Source organism: Gavia stellata, chromosome 4 (genome assembly GCF_030936135.1).
Source record: "Gavia stellata isolate bGavSte3 chromosome 4, bGavSte3.hap2, whole genome shotgun sequence".
In the NCBI taxonomy this organism is placed as follows: Eukaryota; Metazoa; Chordata; class Aves; order Gaviiformes; family Gaviidae; genus Gavia; species Gavia stellata.
In genome coordinates this window covers 45,550,837-45,571,886 of record NC_082597.1, presented here as the reverse complement: position 1 = coordinate 45,571,886, position 21,050 = coordinate 45,550,837, and the positions used below count along the sequence as shown (strand labels likewise).

Sequence of the window (21,050 nt, the reverse complement as noted above, 5' to 3'; positions counted from 1 at the left end):
TTTTTCAAAACGTGTTTAATAAAGAATAAAGGTGGCTACTGTGAATATTAAGACTTAGAAAGTCCTTTTTCAGGATTTAGCATGTTTTGAAGCCATTCATCCCAAAATTTAGGAAATGGTGATTTTATACTGTTGCCTTTTAACTTTTCTTTCAGAATTTTCAGAAAGATAAATATGATAATCGAAAATCAACATTAAATCAGCATTAATCAGCACAGCGTCATCTATGATTGCCCAAGTCTGAATTACAAAGGAAATAAAACATCAAAAATATATAGTTTTATTTGAATTCACATTTCCTAGCACTGGAAAAGTATCTTTCAACTGTATTTGTATATCATAATTTTCTTCCCAGAAAAATGCAATATTTGCTTCTATTTAATAGGTATACAGTTGATGGGTTATTCTATGTTTTTATAATAGCTTGTAAGGGGAAATGAGTCTTGACTCTGCTGAGTCAAGAGCTGGAACAGCCATTTGCCATCAGGACAGTATTGACTGTTTTGTTTTATAATCCCATATCTTTTCTGTGTTGGAAAGATGATTTTAGTCAGTATCAGTACACAACCACTCCCACTGCACTTTTGAGAGGGAAAATGGCATCAATAGGTTAAGCACAAGTGCAGAAGAAATAGGGTCCATTTTTAGAAGAGACACTGTTTTTGCTTTCTACTATGACCACTTATCTTTGTAAGGCTGTATGTATGACAATGAAGAGATGTGCACTATGACGAAGTCTTGAAGTCTTTTCAAGGTAATATGTTATTACTGATTTGTGGTATGTACTTAAAGAAAAAAAGCATTAGAAGGTTTGATTGCTTGTCTTTAGCTATAAGTGGGAATTTTGCATCGTCTGTAGAAGACTACATTTTGTGAATAGAGTTGGAGCAACAGGTCTGACATTTTCAAACTTGCTCACTCCAAGTACTTGACCTGTTATGTGTACACCAGTGAGACCTGATACTCAAAATGGCATATAACAGCATCAGTAGTGCTGAAGCGACTTAGAGAGGCTATTCAAAGACTGAGCATCCTTGAAAATGAGATGAAAGATACCTTCAATTAAACAACTGAATTAATTACTGCTTTTGGAAGTATGTAAATATTGTTCCCTTTAACAGTCCTTTAGCAGATTCCAGTTCCAAGGGTTGTAATCCCATTCAGAATCATTGCTCTAGTTAACTTCAGGACAGAAAAGCTACTAGGGTAAATCTACTTTTGGGAATTTTATTAGAACATCAGTAATATTCGAATTCTTGCACAATGTGAAAGAAGGCATGATTATGCAGTTTTATGGGGTTTATTCTGGTTATTCAAGTTTCTCCAGTTTACATTCATTTAATTCAGAAATATGTTCACTGACACTATGGAAAAATTATGAAATCTTAATAGAGAAAGAAAACAAACAGACCTTCTTTTGCAAAGGCCTACTGATCTCCACAATCCTTACTCAAGTGAGTACTTCCAGTTCCCATGTAAAATATGGGACTAATCAGTTGTGAATTTTAGCTTTTGATTCAGTTCTTTAAGTTCTTACTCAAAGGACCGTTTTAGCAACTTGCATCACTCATTAAGACAAAAGATATTTTCCAGATGGAGCAGAAATAGAAATAAATGACAAAGACAATTGCCTTGGCATAAGCTTTCCTGACAGCCTTTATCTTCTAGATACAATTTTGCTACTCATTTTCATTAGTAGTTTACTCTCTGAATAGTTTTTATACTTGTGGAACAGGATACATCTCAGTGTATGTAAAGATTACAGAATCGGTATAAAATAAATGAATAGAATTAAAATTAATAAAATAATACCATTAGGAAGACAAAATATTTTTTGAAGGGAGGAGAGGGAGGTTAGAGAGGATATCTATTCATAGTGAGCTGTGCTAAGTTGTAGTGCTTGAACAAGTTGTCTCAAATTTGCACCTTCTTTTGTTTTTCCATCATAGGCCCTCATCCTATTTTTAACCTCATGATGAGGCACATAATGTAAGATGTTCACTTAAAAAGAAAAAGCCTCTCTGTTGAGAATGATACATAGGCAATGATTATCGTATCTTATGTTCTTTCATAATTTCTCTCATTCTTAATGTACTGTGATCCTTTGCAGTAATTTACGTGATTTAGAATATACATTTACTGGTAAGAAACAACTACTATTTTGCCAAGTACAGTGATACCACTGTGTATAATGTTACAATATAAACAACTTAAAGGATGTAAATAACAAACGTGATACCTAAGCGATATGACGCAGGGTGAAATAACAAGCTGACTGTTTTCATCATTTCTTTGCTACCATCTGGGATCACATTATTTTGGAGTTTTTGGTCTTGTTTCATCAAGAGTTAATGTTAGATTTGACTGGAATTTTATTAAAAATACTCATAAATGCAGTCACTGCTATGATTCTACATTAAAAAGTGTCTTTAATTCCAAAGAGCCTCTAGAGTTTTTCATGAAATATGTAGTTATGCCACAAAACAGAAATGTAATCATTCCTGCCATCAAAAGTGAATGGCAGAGGACACAGGTTGTGTACTAAATATAGCTTAGTGTCTGTGCTTTTGGGAGTTGAAGCCCAAGAGTCATGGAGGAAAGAAAAGTATGTATCTTTTCAAATCAGGTAAGATACAACTTAGCAGAACAGAGATAAACCTTCTCTCAAGTTTTTTGTTGTTTTGTTTCATTACCCAGTCTCACAACTCTGGCATCCTCTCCTCCTTTAACTCTCACGACGCTCAATGTACAGAACACTTCTCTATATTCAAGTATTATGTTTTAATTCAGTTTCTTTTTTAGATTCACTCAGTGAGTCACTGTCATCAACACATAACTTAAAAAAAAGATAAAAACAGTGTTTGTATCAGGTTCATTTCAGTTACCTAATAAGCATCTGTGTACAATCTTGATTTACTGATGGTCAAGTTATATAGAGGAAACACAGATCCAGTGCTGAGGAGTTGAAGTGTTTCAAGAAAAACAAAATGGTACTTTGGATATTTCATCCCAGATTTGTTGAACCACGCGGAAAGGGAGTCAGATATAGAACTATTTAATTAACAAGTCTAGAGAGTGTGAGAATTAATTTCTCACACCTGCGATGACCAGAATGTTGTAGGCCACTGCTGCACAAGAATCCTAGCTGTGGTCAACAATTACCTGCCCAGAATGCATAAAAGAAAGGGAAATTTTCTTCTGCCCAAGCAAACAAATTGCAAAATCAGGCATTGTGTCTTTTGCACTTATTTGCACTGTGGTTGCATTTGATGATTGTTGATGATGGACTGCATACTCGATAGTTTGTAGAAGATGTATTCTGGATTAGCTCTGTATTCATAAACTCACTTAGATATTGAATTAGTGATTTTAATTTTATTGACCTTCTATAGCATAGAAACAGTGTTAGAAAAATGAATTCTGAAATTTGCCATTTAAAAGAGAAATGGTTATGAAAGTTTGAAGTCGATTAGTCAATGTTGACCCTGTTTTTTCAAAATAATTGCAATACTTGCTAAAATGTCCTAGTATATACAACAAAGCAAGGGTACTTCAAAGAGGTATTATATTCATATTTGCATTTCCTCTGAAAACTTCAGTCATTGTTCTCGTGCTTGAAAGGGAAGCCATCATACAGTATACACCTGTTGGGACATGTTTTATCCATTCCTATTGCTGACATACAGTTTATACAGCTAACAGAAGATACTTTGTTCTGCAGTGTACTTGCCTTCATATGTTACACAAATCCTTATGTTTGAGGTTAAAGTAGGGCTCATAAGTGCATACTGACTTGGTGCCAGCACTTGCTCTTGTAAGACATGCTTCCCTGTACAAGCATTGGTATTTGTTTATTTAAGATACAAAGCAACAAAGAACAATGATGGAAAATGTTGATAATCAGCTCTTAATTACAGAAAAAGGATGAACAACAGGCTTTACTTATCAAGAAGATAAGCTGATCCATTTGTACAAGTCTTCCATTCTAGAAGGATTTTCTGTTTGTACCATAAGGCTGAAAGGGAGCAAAAACTTCCTTGTACTACATTGTACTGTTTCATTTTCCTTAATTCTCCCTCCCAGTTAGCTTTCTGGGAACTATACCGGTTGGGAAAGGTTAGTTTCTGAAACTTCATGTGTATGAATTTTATACATTCTTGAAAGTATATTCATTTGTCTGATAATATGTTTCTGTGTTGCATTTTGGTTGGAAAAAATGGAAATACTTTTGGTGTAGAACTTCATTAAATGAGCTAAAAGGAACTGTAAATGAATTTGGATATGGAGAACAATTAGATGTGATGTGTGACTGTGAAGATATTCATTGCAATTTGATACACAATTTGAATATCTTTTGTCTGAACTGTGGTAAAGGTTCAACATTTTTTCAGCCATTAGTAGTTGGAGATCAGAACTCTTTAAACATTAGAAGTTTTCAGTTTAAAAAAAATTCAGGGCATTTTAGCCAGATGAGTAATGTGTCATATGACACACCCTCTATATTGATGTCTACAACAGCAGATATTAAAGAAACATAAAGTCAAGTGTGGTATTGCAGATTTTGGAAGCTTAGTAAGGTTTCTGTGAGTCTGTGAAGTAAAAGTGATGTGGTCCAGGTTTAATGTGAAAGCTCTCTAATGCTCTGAAAATCACACACTCTCTCTGCTCTTGGAGGAAGGCATGTTTCTTTAACATGGTTTTCCCTGGTAGAGACAGAAATGAGAACAGCATGTGATATAAAATCCATGTTTCTGGATAATTACTCACCTAATTTAATAAGCGCTGGTGATTTAAATCTTAACTCAAAACATCTGCTTTTCTATTGCACTACATATTCTGAAGAGAAACTATATCACACAAGCATTAGCATATTAAAAAGCTAAGTGTGTTTGTCAATTTAAAAAAGTGCATCTTGTCTCTGCAGTCAGAGATACAAGGTTTTGTATTAGTGTCCCTGAATTTTCAAAGTACTTCACATAATGGTCTGATATATATCTCTCTCCCTTCTTTTCTGATCTGTAACTTACTGTTGTTTTAATACATATATATACTACATATATCAACATATATCTACATTTTTGTATCTACTATAAAAAATACAAAAAATAGTAGGCTACACATCAAAAAAGAACACTAGTTTTTTTAAAAAAATTATACCACAGTGAAAGTTTTGGAGAGGTGTAGCTAATTAAAATACAAAGTCAACATAACACATAATAGTTTCAGAGCTTGGTAACTCATACATTCAAAAGTAATTGCAACTAAAGCTATCTCAGGAGCATTGCCACATCTCATACTTTTAAACATGTAGGATTTCTTTACATATAGGAGATTTCTTTTTCCTCCACCACAACTCTTCCACTTCATGGAATAATTGAATCATTCATTGTAAGACTCATTGAAGCAAGTATTTTGAATTGGGATTACATCCTTTGTGGGCACGTCTACCACTGAGCTGTAGTCGTGGTCTGTAGGTCTGTTTCTCCATTTGTCCTGTTGGGTTTGTTCAGTTTCCTTTATTGTGTTCCGCTTTCTGCTCGCTTTCAGGCTGTGTTGCTTCATACCCAGCTTAGTGGTTGTGGCATTCAATTAGACATGGGAGACCTGGTTTCAGCTCCTTGTTCTGAGGAGATTACCGAATCCCAGCTTTGGGGCTGCTGGCTTTTCTGAAATGTGACTGATTGTCTCTGTGATTGTGAACACTCATTCTGCCATGCATCAGTTCATACTTTACTGAATTTACCTATTCTCTGACCGATTCCTGAGAGGAGGCTGGTTTCATGTTTTTCAGAAAAACACTGTTTTACACAAATGTTTTCAAGCTGTTTGAGTGTTGCACCAAAATTACGTTCTGATTCCATGAGGGTCCTGCAAGAATGTGGTGTTGGCCTGTTTCACGGTGAGCTAAAAGAAAATTTATAGTCATTACTGGGAGCATTATCACATGAGGTAAAAGTTAGTGGAGGGATAGAACAACAGTTACAATGCCATGCCTTCTCTCCAGATCTATACTGATTAGCTAGGAAGATGTGTTTACTGGAACCTAAATGCAGGGGGAGGGAGAGTTGTTGGATTTTGGTGGTGGTGGTGGTGGTGGCTTTTTTAAGTGCAAATGCCTTCACCTAACCAGGAAAGCCGAAACAACAGATAAAAGATCAGGAGCAGTCTTTTGAAAAGCAGTATTTTTTTCAAAATAATAGGCAGCTAAGTCATGGTGGACAGTGATCCCAATAAGAACTCCCAGTGGAAGGCTGCAGCTAGAAGTCCCTGAGGAAGAAATAGGGAACTAGTAAGTCAAAATACAGCAATAGTGTTATGATCATAGAAAACATTATTGAGACTGTCACTAGAGCAATTATGTTTGACTTTGGTATTGACCATTTCTTAAAGATTTTGACAATATTTTTTTAGGAATGAACTAGCTTAAGGTTTAGCAAATGCCAATATGGGAAGATGAACTGAGTTTCCTATATCCCTGGTAGAAACGAGAAAAAGTTGTGAAAGTTGAAGCAAGAGAACTTCGAACTAATAGGTACAGTTATTTAGTAGTGAAAGTAATTGTCTATTGGAGAAATGTATGTGGGATTTTGCCAATGAATTCTTCAAATTATGCATTTGGTGAGGAAACTAAGAGGTAAATTTCTGCCATCTTTCAGGGCAAACAATCTTAAGTGTCCATAAAAGAAATTTTGTTTATTGCACAATGGGGAAACAACACACGTTCGGTAGGTAGATTACAAAAGGAGAAAGTATCAGCTCAGAATAAGAAGTTCTATACTCAGATTACCAAAAATCTGGTATCTTTCCTTTGACCAGTTGAGGGACCCCTTTGCTAATACCAGCATCTAGATCGTCTGGAAGAGAACTCAAAGAGGGGAGAATAATCTGTAATCTGAAATCTAGGTGTCAAGAAAATGTTCCAGATAGTAGTTTTGCTTTGATTCAGTAAATGTTATAGAAGCAATATCATGGTAATTATAAGAAACTGTTAGACATGACTAGGATCTAAGAGGATTTTTTCTCTTTGGTTTACAAAATGTGATTATTGTGGTATGCACCACACTGGCACACACGTCTAAACAGACAGACATCTCTGCATCTATCCCAACTCCTTTCGTAGTCATTTTACTTTAGAAGCTGTATTATCTTCAGTTGCTAAAAGCATTAAGATAAAACAGAATAAAAAACAGAGGCAGCCTGGCAACTCACCAGGCTTTTAGATTTTTGACAAGTTTGATTTTGAAAGTACTATTTCTTAAGTGGTTTCTCTCTCTGTCTCTCTTTTAAACCTTATGAATAAAATACAAAGTGCTTGACAGAATATGTAAAGTTAGTTTTTTTCCAACCACTTGACATTTTTTACCCTTTACTGAAACCCTACTTTTCAATTTTTGTAAATGGAACACTTATTTTTTGTTGCTAAAAGGTGTCAAGTTCTTTGAATTTACTTTCTTTAATGTCTTCATGTAGTTCAAACGATCTGTGTGTGAAGAAAAAATGCATTGAATGCTTTTTGGATGTTCAATGCAGGTGTTCACAAGTATTATTGACCTTAAAAAATAACTTTTTTTTAAGGATACTGTATAGCTAATGAGCTAAGCTGTAGGTCTATAGCTTTGTGAAGCACAGTAAGGCTCAGGATAAAATTTCAACCCTATACTTTGTAATGTTAGATAAACCTTTCCTAAAGAGAGATTCAGACTGAAGATGAGAAAAAAGAATTAGAAAAGAATGAGAAAAGAGAGGCTTATAATGTGTATTATATTTAAACTCACTGTAGCTCTGTAAACAATCTCACAAATATTTATTTCCACTATTGCAGTCTGTAATAGCACCAAAAATTAAGAAATATAAAAAATATTAATTTGGAGAGCAATACACTGTTTCTTTTATCTAGGCGAGGCAGTCAAAACAAAGAAAACCGCCTTCATGTTATTTAAAGCTGTTGGTATGAGTTAACATAGCTGTCAGCAACTGAAATGATAAAATTATCATTATTATCAAATACAGCTATAAACTGAACACAAGACATGCTTCAGGTTAGTCAGAAGAGGTCCTCTGTTTTTCTCTGTGCACGCTTGCTTGAAAAGAAACTGTGTGTTATTGGTTAACTGGGATGCTTAGCATAATCACTTTGCAAGGCTGTGGTGGAGGGAGGTGATTATCACTGAGAACAGATGGGCAGGTCCAAAGCGTTGCCAGATTCTGCACAAATTCCATGTACTGTAGGTTCTAGCTCTCTTTTTTTCTTCAGCATTTCTAATTTTTATTCATTGTGCATATTTTGAAGGGCTAGCTGAGCTAGGGTCAGGGAACGATGACCTTACAGTTCAGCTCACAGGTGTAGGAGTGGGGAATTCAAAGCGCTGTCACCGTATGTCTGAACGGATGGGGCAGACTGCATTTTGTACGATTGCCTTCCTAAATGTATGAAAGGATTTATCTCCGAGCTTAGCACTCTACTCTGCATCTGTAGCTCTCTGTGGATTGTATTGTGTGTGTGACCAGAAATGATATTCTCAGATATGAACACTGTCTCTGCCTCTCCTAAAGTGCATCCTCCTAATGGGACCCGGTTTTATACTTTTCAGGTAAGTGAACTTTAATAAAACTGAAAGGATTTTTCTTGGTACTTAAATGATACAGAAACTTTGAGTAAGAGTAGCTAATAGGTTAAGAAGCTTATGTATTAATTAGTTTTGTATTTGTAGGAGAAAATATGTAAGAAATCAATATCATTACTGTAAGTTTGCTGCCTTAAAAAAATCAGCATGTAAATTGTTCCTAAACAAACATAAAATCACATTTACAATGATTTTGCTATTGATTGTCTTACACAAGTATATTATCATCTTGCAATTAATTGGATTTATAGTTCCTTAGATGGACCCACACTGCCTTTCTGTTTAGTTCAGCTAAGCACTGTGTTGGCATTACCAGAAATTCCAGATTCATATTATACAAAAAAAAATTTTAAAAACTTTGTATGTTGTACCTGTCTGGATTTTTTTATATTCATCCTGAATGTAGTTTCATGCTAGCTGATGCTTAATTTGATTCATGTGGATAGTAATCGTACATGTGCAATTGATAGAACAGCAGAATCTATTGTTAGGATTATTAAGGTTCTCAGTTTTAAGTCAAGTTTTGCCTCATTCAGATATATAAGCTTGTGTGCTTAGCTAAAGGTAAGAATTTATTACATGCTCTGAATCTAAGGTGCAAACCAGTTTAATTACAACCGTCTTTCAGTAGTGTTTAATTAAAAGAAATCTTCAGTGCTGTGACTCTGGAAAACTATGTAATCCTACATTAAGATTTAACAATAATAAAAAAAACCCCACAACCCCCCTGCCCCAGCTGCTCCTTATAGCACTCTGGCCCTGCAGGGCAATTCAAACACTCCACTACTTAAAGTGGTAATAGCTTTTTCAGTTCAGCCTCTGATACCGTTAGGATTTAAATAACCTTCCCATTCCTATTCCTGATCGTATAATGGTTTTGTCTTTTTGGTTACTTTATGCTGTTGTAGGGTGATGTCTTTAATATGTAATAAATCCTGTGTGTGCTACCAGAGTAAATAATCTGAGGCAATTAAAAGTTGATCATAAAATGCATGGCAAACTTCTTTCACAAAATACAGGTACCCCGTTCTTTGGGTCCAATAACTGCATTTCATTCTTGTCTTCTTTTAATCCATTGTTTTTAATTGTACTGTCTTGCCCTTTTTACAGTGATGTGAAATGATAGTTGAGGGCTGTGCAGAAAGAGTGGCATCCTCCTAACAGTGACGATCTGCTGATCCTGGCAGTGATTCAGAGACATGAATGCCCCAGGCCTGTTCCTCTACAGCATGACTGCTTTTTTCACACACTGACATCTAAATATTCTGTACAGCCTCCTGTAGCTATGCTCTTAAACACAGTTCCTGACGTCAGGTATTCTTTCTGTGTCGACTTGAAAAAGTAACTAAAATTAGGATGCTTGGTTGTGATACCAAATTGACTATTTTATTATGTGGTACTTTATGAAAGTAAGCACTAACAATGAAGTATATAATTTTTAACAGTATATATTGTTGCTACTAGCAATCTCTGTGATTACTGTAGACATTATCCCCACATAGAAAAAAATTGCTTTATAAAATTATTTCTTCCACTGATTTTTAAGCTGAGGGAACAATAAATAAAAGGAAAATATAACTGAGTTTCCTGCTGCGTTCTGGATACTTTAATGATCAATGTAGAGTTAAATGACCTTGGAATGTAAAGGTGCTAATTCACGACAGTATAAAGAAAGATAAGTGAAACAACCTTCCAGTTCTTGCCTTGGCTTCCTTTGTCATTCCTTGCTTCCTAGCTTTTGACCACCATGTTTGTGGTATCTTCTCTTTCCCTCTTGAGTTACTTCAGTCTTTGCTTACAAATGCAGTAATTGCTAAGAAGGACTTCATATGACTCTTGTTAATTGTTTTGACCTGTTTTAAATTACTTTCACCTTTTACTTTTTTACCTATTCTGTCCTTTCTATATGTTATACTGTAATCTCTTTGAGACAGAATCTCTTTCATTTAAATAGCTTGCAAAGTTATGGAACAGCTTAATAGTCCTTAATTTGGAATATATATGCTGGTATTTAACCTAAACGTGTGAAAATAATCTTAGCAAAGCCAGTGTCTAGCAAGTTTAAAACTGAACAAATACAAAAATTGTGAGATGAGGGCCTGAACTCTGACTGATGGAGGGTAATGAGTGATTAAACTACTGAATTAATTGAATATTAATTGAACAATTAAGCAGCTAAATTAATTATACATTGATTCAAAACCGCAACATATTGATTCTTTCAGCAACAAAAATGGCCCTGAAAGAAGCACAAAACATGTGTGCAAGTTTTAACTTTGTTATTGTCATTTCACTGCTGTTCTTAGGAAGTAAGAACAAATTGGCCTTCACTGGCCAAGGGATCAGACTGGACGTAGAGGGTTGCATCTAGCAGAGCAGTTGGGCTGGGGAGAATCGTAATTAGTGGCTAATTAATTATCATAATAAGTTTTTGAACATTTATTAAGATCTTAATCAAATGTTTTGAATAGTATGCTTTAAAATCAACTTTATAAAGTGTGTTCACTTTATAAGTGAGCATTAATTGAAATTAGAAGTCTGCCCTAAATTTTCAAATTGAGAGATTTTCTTGCCTGATGAACTTTATTTTTAGTAGATGAAAATAACAAGGAATTTCTCAACAACCAATTGCAACATTTAAAATTATGTTTTTACCTGCAGTGACACAGGATGAATAAACAGATTTTTTGACTTCCCCATTCTCTCCCACTTTCTTGTGTTTTATTAGCTTCTTTGGTCTGCAGGACACCTAGTGTTCAGAAAAAGCATTGAATTTGAAAATTACATCAATATTTGCAACTATCTAGAAGCTATGAAATTCCTAGTACCTTTGTTCTGCTCAGGAAATCTGTCCTGAAATTCTGCAAATGTGAAAAGCGTGATTTGGTTCAGTATATTTGCTCAACCACCTGCTATAATTAAAAGAAGCTTAAGCTTTGATCCCTAGACTATGCTTGATTAAAGCAATTAAAATAGAAAACTGTATGAGAAGAGGTCATATAAAGAAGTTATATACTGTATAAAAGGAAGGAATTGTAACGCTGTTATGAACAAGGTTTAGTTTTATAATAACCAAGGCAATATGAAAATTTAGTACTTTGTTTTTCAATATCTTGGTTTCATCTCAATTTGCTTGTGCCAACCTTGGCAGACTTCTGCAGCTATATAACAGAAAGCAGTGATTGTCTTTCTTTTTGTCTTCAAGCTCAATAAAAAGATAGTATTTCTGCTACTCTGTGTGGATAAATTAGTTTGCCAGCAGTCCCACAGTGAACATGTATCTTTCATGAACATTGTAAACATCAAAGTCCAATTAGTAACATTGCCTTGCTCTCTGGTTGGTCTTGTATTTCCCTGGATTTAATGGTTATTTGCATAAAATAATGATACAGGTGGAAAAATTTGTATTAGGAGATATTTTTAACTTTGTTATTGGTTATGAAATGGGAAATATTAATGCACTGAAAAAATATTTTTTAATCAAGCTGCTTTTATAGAGAACTTGAGGATGGTTCCTTTTTTATGAAAGCATAACACAAAGGAACTTAATTTTCAAATTTCAGATTTCATTTTTGAAAGTTGTGTAATACTGCTCTGATCATTTAAAAGCACTTAAGTTTATGTTGGTGTTTATCATATCCAGTAAATATTTTTTGTTTTCTTAAATTGGTTGTCTATACTAATACATCTGAATACTAACTTGCACAACTTCTAAACATTCAAAATATCTTCACATTGTACACAATGTTTATTTCAACATAATTTGAAACTGAAAGAGCCTTTTTTCTGTTTTAGTATCTTTTCAAAAGAAAAAAAAAACGGAATATTTCTATGAACAGTAATTTTAAATCTTGTAACTTTCAAATATTAAGCTAAGCACACATCGAGAGCACAGATCTAAGCACAGACCTAAATGAGGGCTAAAAATAGTTCCCAACAGGCAGAACATAGGAAGTAGGCATGTGCAGTAGAAAGAGACAAACAGGCTCACATTGCAGCAGTGCACGCGGTCTCATGGATCCGGCTGCATCTTCAGCTTTGAAATCAGCAGTATTTAGTAACAGTTTCCATAAAAGTTAAACACAAACTTTAAAATATTTGGAAGCAATACTAGCCCATTTTATAGTCAGCTGAGATTTGTGTTTTATAAATGAACTCTTAGGACAGTTAGTGTATACTCCTTTTTGCTAACAAGTAGTGAAGTAAGGCTTGGTCTTTTCTGGAACCTTAGGAGGCCAAAGCAATTTCTTAAAGTTATCTGATGATCACAAGGTCTATAAAGAAATAAAATTACTTTCTTACAAAACCTGCAGAGAAATCCTAAAATATTCATATGACATAAAAATGTAAATACACTATGAACTACTGTGAAAGTGCATTGCTGCTCAAAGGTTCGAAACTGGGTTACTGGGAAACTGGGAAACATTTCTGTCCATAAACTTATCTATTAACATGATACTGATTACTACTGTTTTTTATTTCTTAGCAATTAAATGTTACACTCTAATGATAGTGAATTAACAACAGAATGCAAACAAAAATACTATTTTCAGGTACAGAATGTGCTTTGAGCTCTATGAAAAAAAAGCATATTCTGTAAGAAATATTAGATGCACTCATTAATTTTCCTATTAACTCCTATATTAATAGTTTAAATGAACTGTATACTTACCCGGAACTTCTGTTTTATACTGTCTTGTAGTTTTAGTGTTTCAGTAATCCCATTGTTCTTTCTTGTATCTTCTTATATGGAAATAGTAAATGAAAGAAAATCCTCTCTTACAAGAGAAAGTATCTTTTTAAAATTTATAATTGCACTTATTACCATAGATTTATAATTAGATTATGCTTTGGGCAGGTATGCCATGCTACTCTGTTTAGTAGGCCATAACTTTTCTTTTTGACTATTTTGTTGTCTCGCAGATTTCTATACAATATAATTTAATATCAAAGACAACAGATTTTGAGTTTCTTTGCAGAAATCCCCACTTCTGTGAAAAAAATATATGTTTGGTGATGGAGATGGGTTATTAGTCACCTTGTATCTGACATGATCACACAAACCACTACAAAATTCTTGTAAAATATACATTTGATGACTCTATTCCTATTCTATGCAGACTTAATTTCACATGTAGAAAATATACTGTATATAACACACAAAATAGGGCCAAAAAATTGTATGTACTTTCAGTGCTGTGTCACCAGGTCCACAGAAGAATTGGGGAATCTGATCTTATCTCGAACCCTTCAGCTGGCTGAGCATGTGGGCAGCTCCTTCCAGCAACCCTCTGCCAGGCATGGGATGTCTCCTTTAGTTTTGCCTAAAGATTTTTCTCTTCTTACTTAATGCACTGGCACAGTATGTTTTTTTACCAACATCATGTAAAAGTACTAGAGGCATGTTCTTTGTGAAAGCTGCAAGTCCATAGCTAATTGGTAACTTGTATCAGTAATGATAGTAAACATCACTAAAAGGTTGACTATAACAGGAGTCAACTGAATAATTGGTTTTGTGTTCAAAACATTGTGGTACAGATCATGTAGGTTGTGGTAGACTTCCGAAGGTTTGAAAGCTGTGTTAGTGAATATAAGTAATAATAGTGGCAGAAAGGCTGACAGTAAGGTGTGTTAAAATACTTCTAACATGTTAACAGTGACAGAAAACAGTAATGCTGGACCAGTGCTTTACCCTGCAGCCAAAAAACAATATCATTAAAAAGTCTGGGCAGTGTCAAAGGCAGAAGACAATAATAAAGTGATTTACATTGCAAATAGCTTGGAAATATTTATAGCCGTATAAGTGGGTTTTATATAATTTTGGAATTTAGGAATTTCAGACGAATAGTGTGAGGAATATGCTTACAGGCTCTTTTACTCAGAAGTAAATGACAAATGCCAATAGAGGTTGGTCTTGCATTACAAGTGAGTGTTATTTATCCTTATTTACTATTATTATTCTGTAATATGTATTTTTAGTGCCTGTTTTGTGAAGAACAAACTTAAAGCTTTTCTGCTCAAATACAGACATGTTAATGCAGTGTTAATCTGAATGTACCCCAAAAGATTAATGTTCTCTGTTTTCAAACAATTATAAAATTTTGAAGGAGAAATATTTTAAAAAATTTATACATTAAAAAATGTTATACCAAATAAACTTTCAATAAGTTTCATCTGGTAGTGCTGTTAATTTTTTTTTTTTTTTTTGTAGAATGGAGAAGACACTGAGCATTTGTTGGTCAGTCCAGCTGTACTGACAACTAGTAGTTTCTATCATTTTACTGGGTTGGTGAGAATGTGGCACTTGGACTCCAAAAATGGAAGAGAATTATTCAGGCTGACAGGAAAATAAGAACATCGTCTAAGCGTTCAGCTAAAAAACCCTAAAACTGTGTTACTGTGAAGTATTTAATGTAATGTGCCTTAAGTATCTAGAGAAATAATTTTGTTTGCACAAGGTTTTGTTGCATAATTCTGTTGTGCCAGAGAATTGCGACTTGTGGCCGTCAGAGCTCATGAAAGACAATGTCCTCACCACCAGCAGTCCTGTCCACACCACCCATGACACAGGGAGTATCTTTGAAAAGCTACTTGTTTTCTGGTTAGCATCTGAGTTTTAGCTGGGATCATGCTAAGAGCTGTCCCAAATCCCACCACATACCCTCTTCCTGCTTAAAAATCAGTAGCACTGCATGGACCCACATTTTCCATGGTTTTTTTCCAGCCAGTCCATAAAATGGTCTGATAGTTTTTATGAACATGCTGTTCTACATGCAGTAAACTGGGAAGGGTGACTTGACTGAGTATTAACTGACTGTTTTGTTCTATAGATACATTTGCATCCTCCTCTGGGTGGAAACACACATTGCTTAAGGAAGAAATGAGAAACATGATGGTTCTAAGATAAGCCTAATTACCATGCATTTGGTAGTGGAAATCAGGAAAGCTAATAGACACAACTAAACTAACAAAACTAGAGGACACAAGACGAAACTAAACATATGCACACTCACAGACACATGCTTTCCAAAAAACAAGAAAATAATGAAGCATCAAAGGATTCTGTCTATAGTATTTTTCAGTTGTAGAGACTTAGTAAATTATGTTGTTTACTCCAAAAATATAATAATTAGCATAAGCGAAGAATACAGGAGGACCTTAAAATACATACGTAAAACAAAATAGAAATAGCTGAAAGGCTTTGTGTCTTAAGTCAGTATTGGTGTAAATTTTTTTTTGCCTATCATACAAAAATATTTTGTCCACATAATAGCATTTTGTCATGTGTTGAAACTGACCAGTAACCCAGCAGAGCAGTCAATACCCCTTTCCCATGCAGAATTCCTGTCATTCAGAGTGTGGCCGATTCTACTTCGCAAAGGAATGGAGTAGAGTCAGAAAGTACCTTTCCTTTTTCTCCCAGAAGCACTGGGGCTAAAATAGAGCTGCTGTTTCTTTTGCAGCTGAGTGGATGTGACCAATAAAGGCAGGGGGCCAGTAGGAGGAATAGCAATAGGAGTGCTTTCCTCCTATTCCAGAAATAGGATCACGGTACGGTTTCTGAATCATAGCTAGGAACCATGCTTCTGGCTCAAATTCAGAAGTGCCTTCAGTGTTGGATTCTGAACCTGGGCTTCTTTTACCATAATTTGCATAGAAAATAAAACTAGAGGAATAAATGTGCTGGTATTTTCCAGAATAGTAAGAATACTAAGGATTATTGCACAATAATGTGTGCTGGTTTGATACTGGTTGGTCCATTCTCTTAAGTGAGCACAAGCTGTATAGAGTGAGATATCAGAATGCTTGGATAATAAGCTTTCCTTATAGGGAAAAACAGAACAATACAGGCATAGCCTGTTCTGAGAGCACAGATTGTGTCTCTGTAGATGGGTGTCTTGAACATCCTGTATAAATTGTGATGATAATCTATTGCAAACGGCATTTTCCCCTTGATGAATATTACCAATCTTGCTATGCAGCACTGTGAAGCTTTCCCATCCCTGACTGGGAGGAGGGTGTAAGTAATTTGCTGACTTCCTTGTACCTTTCAAATATATTCCTAGTAGTTGTCTCAGATATAGATCATACTGCCTCCTTGATTTGCTACACATTGGACCAAGTAGAGGAGAGTACCACTCACTGGTATTTAGCAAAAGAGGGTGTTTGGTCCAGAAGCTTTTAGTGCTGTCTTGACTAGCTTTTAGTACCATGTGTAACTTCGACTTCAAAACCCTTCTCAGTATAGCTTTTACCATCTGAAAGCCTGAATTAGTCAGCTGTAAGAGCGTAAATGTAGCCCTCTACATCAGCTGATAAGCCTATGCTAATTAGATATCCTTCAAGAGCTGGAAATACTGTATATTAGCACTTCAAAAAATGTTTTTCATTTGGAGAAAGATATAGTTGCATGGAAACAATTTATTAGACTTGGGAAAAAAAAGTAAATGGAATTAGTATAATTACTAACTAGCACAGTATTCACTTTATTTTATGTGAAGCATTTTGTCCTCACAGTCTTTTGTTCATAGTTCATAAATTTGTAAGGCAGGAGGATCTGTTGCTTGCCTGTTATTTATGTAGCATTTACTCATACAGTCTTCATTATCAACAGCATCAGCTGATGATGTTGAGAGGTGGGTGACCTACATGCAAATTTCGTTTTCTTATATCTGTCTTAAGGCAAGGAAAAAAGCAGGTGAAGACAGACAATGCAAAATACTTGGCATGTTGAACTGTCCTGTGATTGAAGGCAAGCAAAAAAATGCATGATTTTAATGGTTTTAAATAAGTTGAGATGTGAATAAACTCTTTTGCTGAGGAACTTATTAGCCTATAGATATGTCTATTTTGGGGAAATTACTGTGATAGAAGCATTAAAGTAAATATTCCAATTTTACCTTTGTTCATAGGTTGTATTTTCATTTTGAATGGAGTAGTGTTAAAATACATAGCAAGATTTTTAATACTAAATTTCTTAGTACTGATTTCAGTAAATAAATTTTCTTTTGCCTCATCTATTCCTGTCTAGCTCAATATTCAGTTGGCAGTTATGCTTAGCATAACATTTATGGAGGACTATGAGGCTAGGATTGTTTTGAAATGTCAGCTGACATAATTCAGTTGATATTGTGATTCACCCAAATATGTAAACAAATGAGAAAAATATGGATTCAGTATTTCCACTGAAAGAATTAGAATTACTGATTCATGGAAATTTAAATGATCTGTTTATATTTTTTCACTAGGAGGAATTACACAGTTTCATATGACTAAGAGTGCTTGTTCCTATGAAATGTGTTATTTCTAGTGATAGGTCTAACAAAGTATGAGTTGATTTTTATTTTCTTTTTTTTAAATTAAGTATTCTAATACTGCATGCATGGTGGTGGCACAGTGTGAGGAATTAGTTTGTCTACACCATCAGCCGTAACAGTGTTGATGCTGAGCAAAGCCAGAGTGGTGAGGAGATGCCAATGGCACTGAAAATGCATCAAAGGTGTGATTACATGTAGAGATAATGCTTGTGCTATAAGCCTAACTGAGGTGTCAGGGAAGTTACTTGATCAGGATTCCTGTGCTTATGTCTCCATTAGTCGTGTTGCAGAATAAAAGTTAATCTCTAGAGCAAAAGGGGAGGATCTGACGTCTGTGTCATCCACGTCTGGGGGCCAGGTGGGTTATTTTGGAATAGGTCTAGTCATGTCCCATTGTCTGAACGTCCACAGATGGATGGAAACCATTAGATGCACTCCAGAGATTATCTTCCAATTTTATTTCATCCAGGAGGGATCCAGTTCAGGCACTCTGAAATCACTTCATGATGCAATCCAAAGCAAGTTGAGACGACGGGGAAATCTGATTCAGACCTCGTGATGCAAACTAAAACACTGATGTAGACTTGATTTCTGTAACAGCAGGCTCTGATAAACAGTATTTCAAAATAAGGGCTGAGTTCCCAAATTGTATTATGGGAGAGCATATTCCCATAAAGGACTCCAGAAAGATAAGGCCTCTCTACGTTGAGCTAATCTTTGTCAATATAACTATATTGATAAAGACTATGTTGACTCTCTAATGTCATACAGTAATTTCAGATTAATCTTTTCAAGGCATGCTATTTGCAGTGTGTTTTATTATTTTCCTAGGACTTTATTACTAAAATATTATGTGGAGAAAATTATTATTAGGATGTTACATTTCTGAGCAAATAAAAACACATTAATGTACAGTTTTGACAAAGTGAAGAAAAAGATTCTTTGACATAAAGTTGTAGAAACCTCTTTTCTTTACCATACTTTTATATTAGTAGTAGGCAGACATAAAATTATTTCAGGTTAGTAATTGAGTCTCTGTTTCATGTAGTTGGTAACCTGAATTCCGGATTGGTTCAGTGGAGGGATTTGAAGTATCTCATAAGGTTTGAAAACATATATGGCCTCTGTTGGCCTGAAGCCTTGGATGGCTTGGCTGGCACTGTAATGAACAGTGGAGCATAAAGCTAAATATCTGAAATTAGTAACTTACACTAAACATGCACATAGACACATCTATGGCTTGAAGTAAAGCTGTCAACATCAATCTTTGTGCTTCAAATAAAGATGTGATGACAGTAGTATGTTCATGTCCTCAGACTGGGAACATTGTAGCTTGTTTGAGATTGTCTTTGAATTTTCAGCCAGTCAGATCAAAATAAAAATCAAAATCAAAAATCAAAATCAAAAGATTTTTAAGTTTGAATAAACCAAGGGGTGATATTAAAACTGAATTTGGAATTCTATATCAGCTTCCAGTTTAATACCAGAAGAAACAATCCTCTATCCTTTCAGCACATATAACAGTCACCATCATGTTTCTCACATATATAAAAATAACACAGCTCACAAACAAATATAAGTGAATGAATAAAGAATGAGCAGTTTTGGAACAGTCTCAGAGAGATGATCAGAAATAGTTTATTGGTTTTTTGTTTTTTTTTTAAATTTCAGATAATGGTATAAAACTCAATGCATTTAACCAAACTATTAATCAAAGAGCCAAGGAAAAATTCAGGTCAGTAGGGAGCATGAACACCAAACCAAAAGTTACCCAATAAACTAAAGAATCAGTCAATTCTACATAGATCATCCCTCAAGAAACATTACTTTTTACTTCTATTTTTAAACATAATATCTTTCCAAGCACACACAAGTTTCTTTACAGATATCATTTTTAAGAGATTTATGAGAATTCCTAGAGGTATGATGGGAAGCTGTAATGGGTTCCTTATGGAGGAGTAGTGCTTTGCATTGCTTCTTGGAGTAGGATTGCTGGCAAGTAGTGGAATAATTTTGGAAGCATCAGTCATGGTTTTTAGTTAAAGCTTAATTGGATTTTGCGTTTACCATAGTATGATCATGTTTAGTACTCAATATGGCTTCTTTTTTTTTTTTTTCTCTCTCTCTCTCAGAAGTCACTATTTGTTGTTGCATCCCTTTGAATAGTAAGAAAATAAAATGTAAAAGTTATGCTGAGATATTTTCTACTGTGTTCTTCTTTTCTAAGGGTGACTTAGTGAATAATATGCAGAATACAGCTGCTACAGAATGCAGTAGAAACAAGTATCTTTTCTTCCAACACTGTGCTCTACCACAGCACAGCACATCTTTGGTGACTAGAAGGCAGACAATACTTACCATAACTAATACGAAATCCTGTGCCAGCTTGTACATACCCTGAAGGAACTCTCACTTTTGCGGAGTTTGTCACTAAAGAAGTTGTACCTGAAGTCAATAATGGGTCTTAGCTTTTTCAATATTTACTATTCAGTGGTGCTGTTTCCAGTTTTCCAGACAAAGGAACTTTACAAAAGTGATCTTACCTTTCAGTGGCTCTTTAAAATAAATAGATGCAAACTGACACAAAAATCTGCCTTGATTATGTAACAGAATTCATGCAGTTTTTGTGTAGCAAATGAGTCCAGCAGTATTTTAAATAAATGAACATTTTTTTCCTCCCGACAAGACAAAGTTCATATTTTTCACTGCATTTTGCTTTTACTCTTTCACTACCAACATTTCAGAGCCAGCAGGACACTGCATAGTGCAGAGCACCTTTGGTGTTTGTGGAATTAGAGCTCCCGAGGGTGATGTCCCAGGTGGACTAGAATTGTAATGTATTATGGCTGTTTACATATTAAATAAATGGATATACTTTTTACGTTTAGTCCAATATTAAAAAACTCCTTGTCTGTTTTTGCTACGTATTAAAGATATCTTTAATTGGATTCTTTATGTAGTTCTTATTCATCTTCAACACTTTTATTATGTAAATTTCTAAAACTACCAAGCTTTGTGGTGAAGTTCCCCAATAATCGTAATTTTCAGTCTGCTCTATTACAGGGCATTTTCTTGTCATAGACTTTTAATAATTTCAAGTTACAGTTTA

General features: G+C 34.7%; 1 protein-coding gene across 3 annotated transcripts in view; it reads left to right on the top strand.

The window, feature by feature from the left end:
* Positions 1-21,050, top strand: part of PPFIA2 (PTPRF interacting protein alpha 2) — a 334,737-nt gene that overhangs the window by 100,216 nt on the left and 213,471 nt on the right. For 2 of the 3 annotated variants that reach the window (XM_059816814.1, XM_059816813.1), the window contains exon 1: positions 8,511-8,591. The exons of the other annotated variant lie outside the window; for it this stretch is intronic. In XM_059816814.1, coding sequence (XP_059672797.1) covers positions 8,511-8,591 — 81 coding nt within the window. Of the gene's footprint in view, positions 1-8,510; positions 8,592-21,050 lie in introns of those variants that run through there. 3 annotated transcript variants of the gene reach the window in all.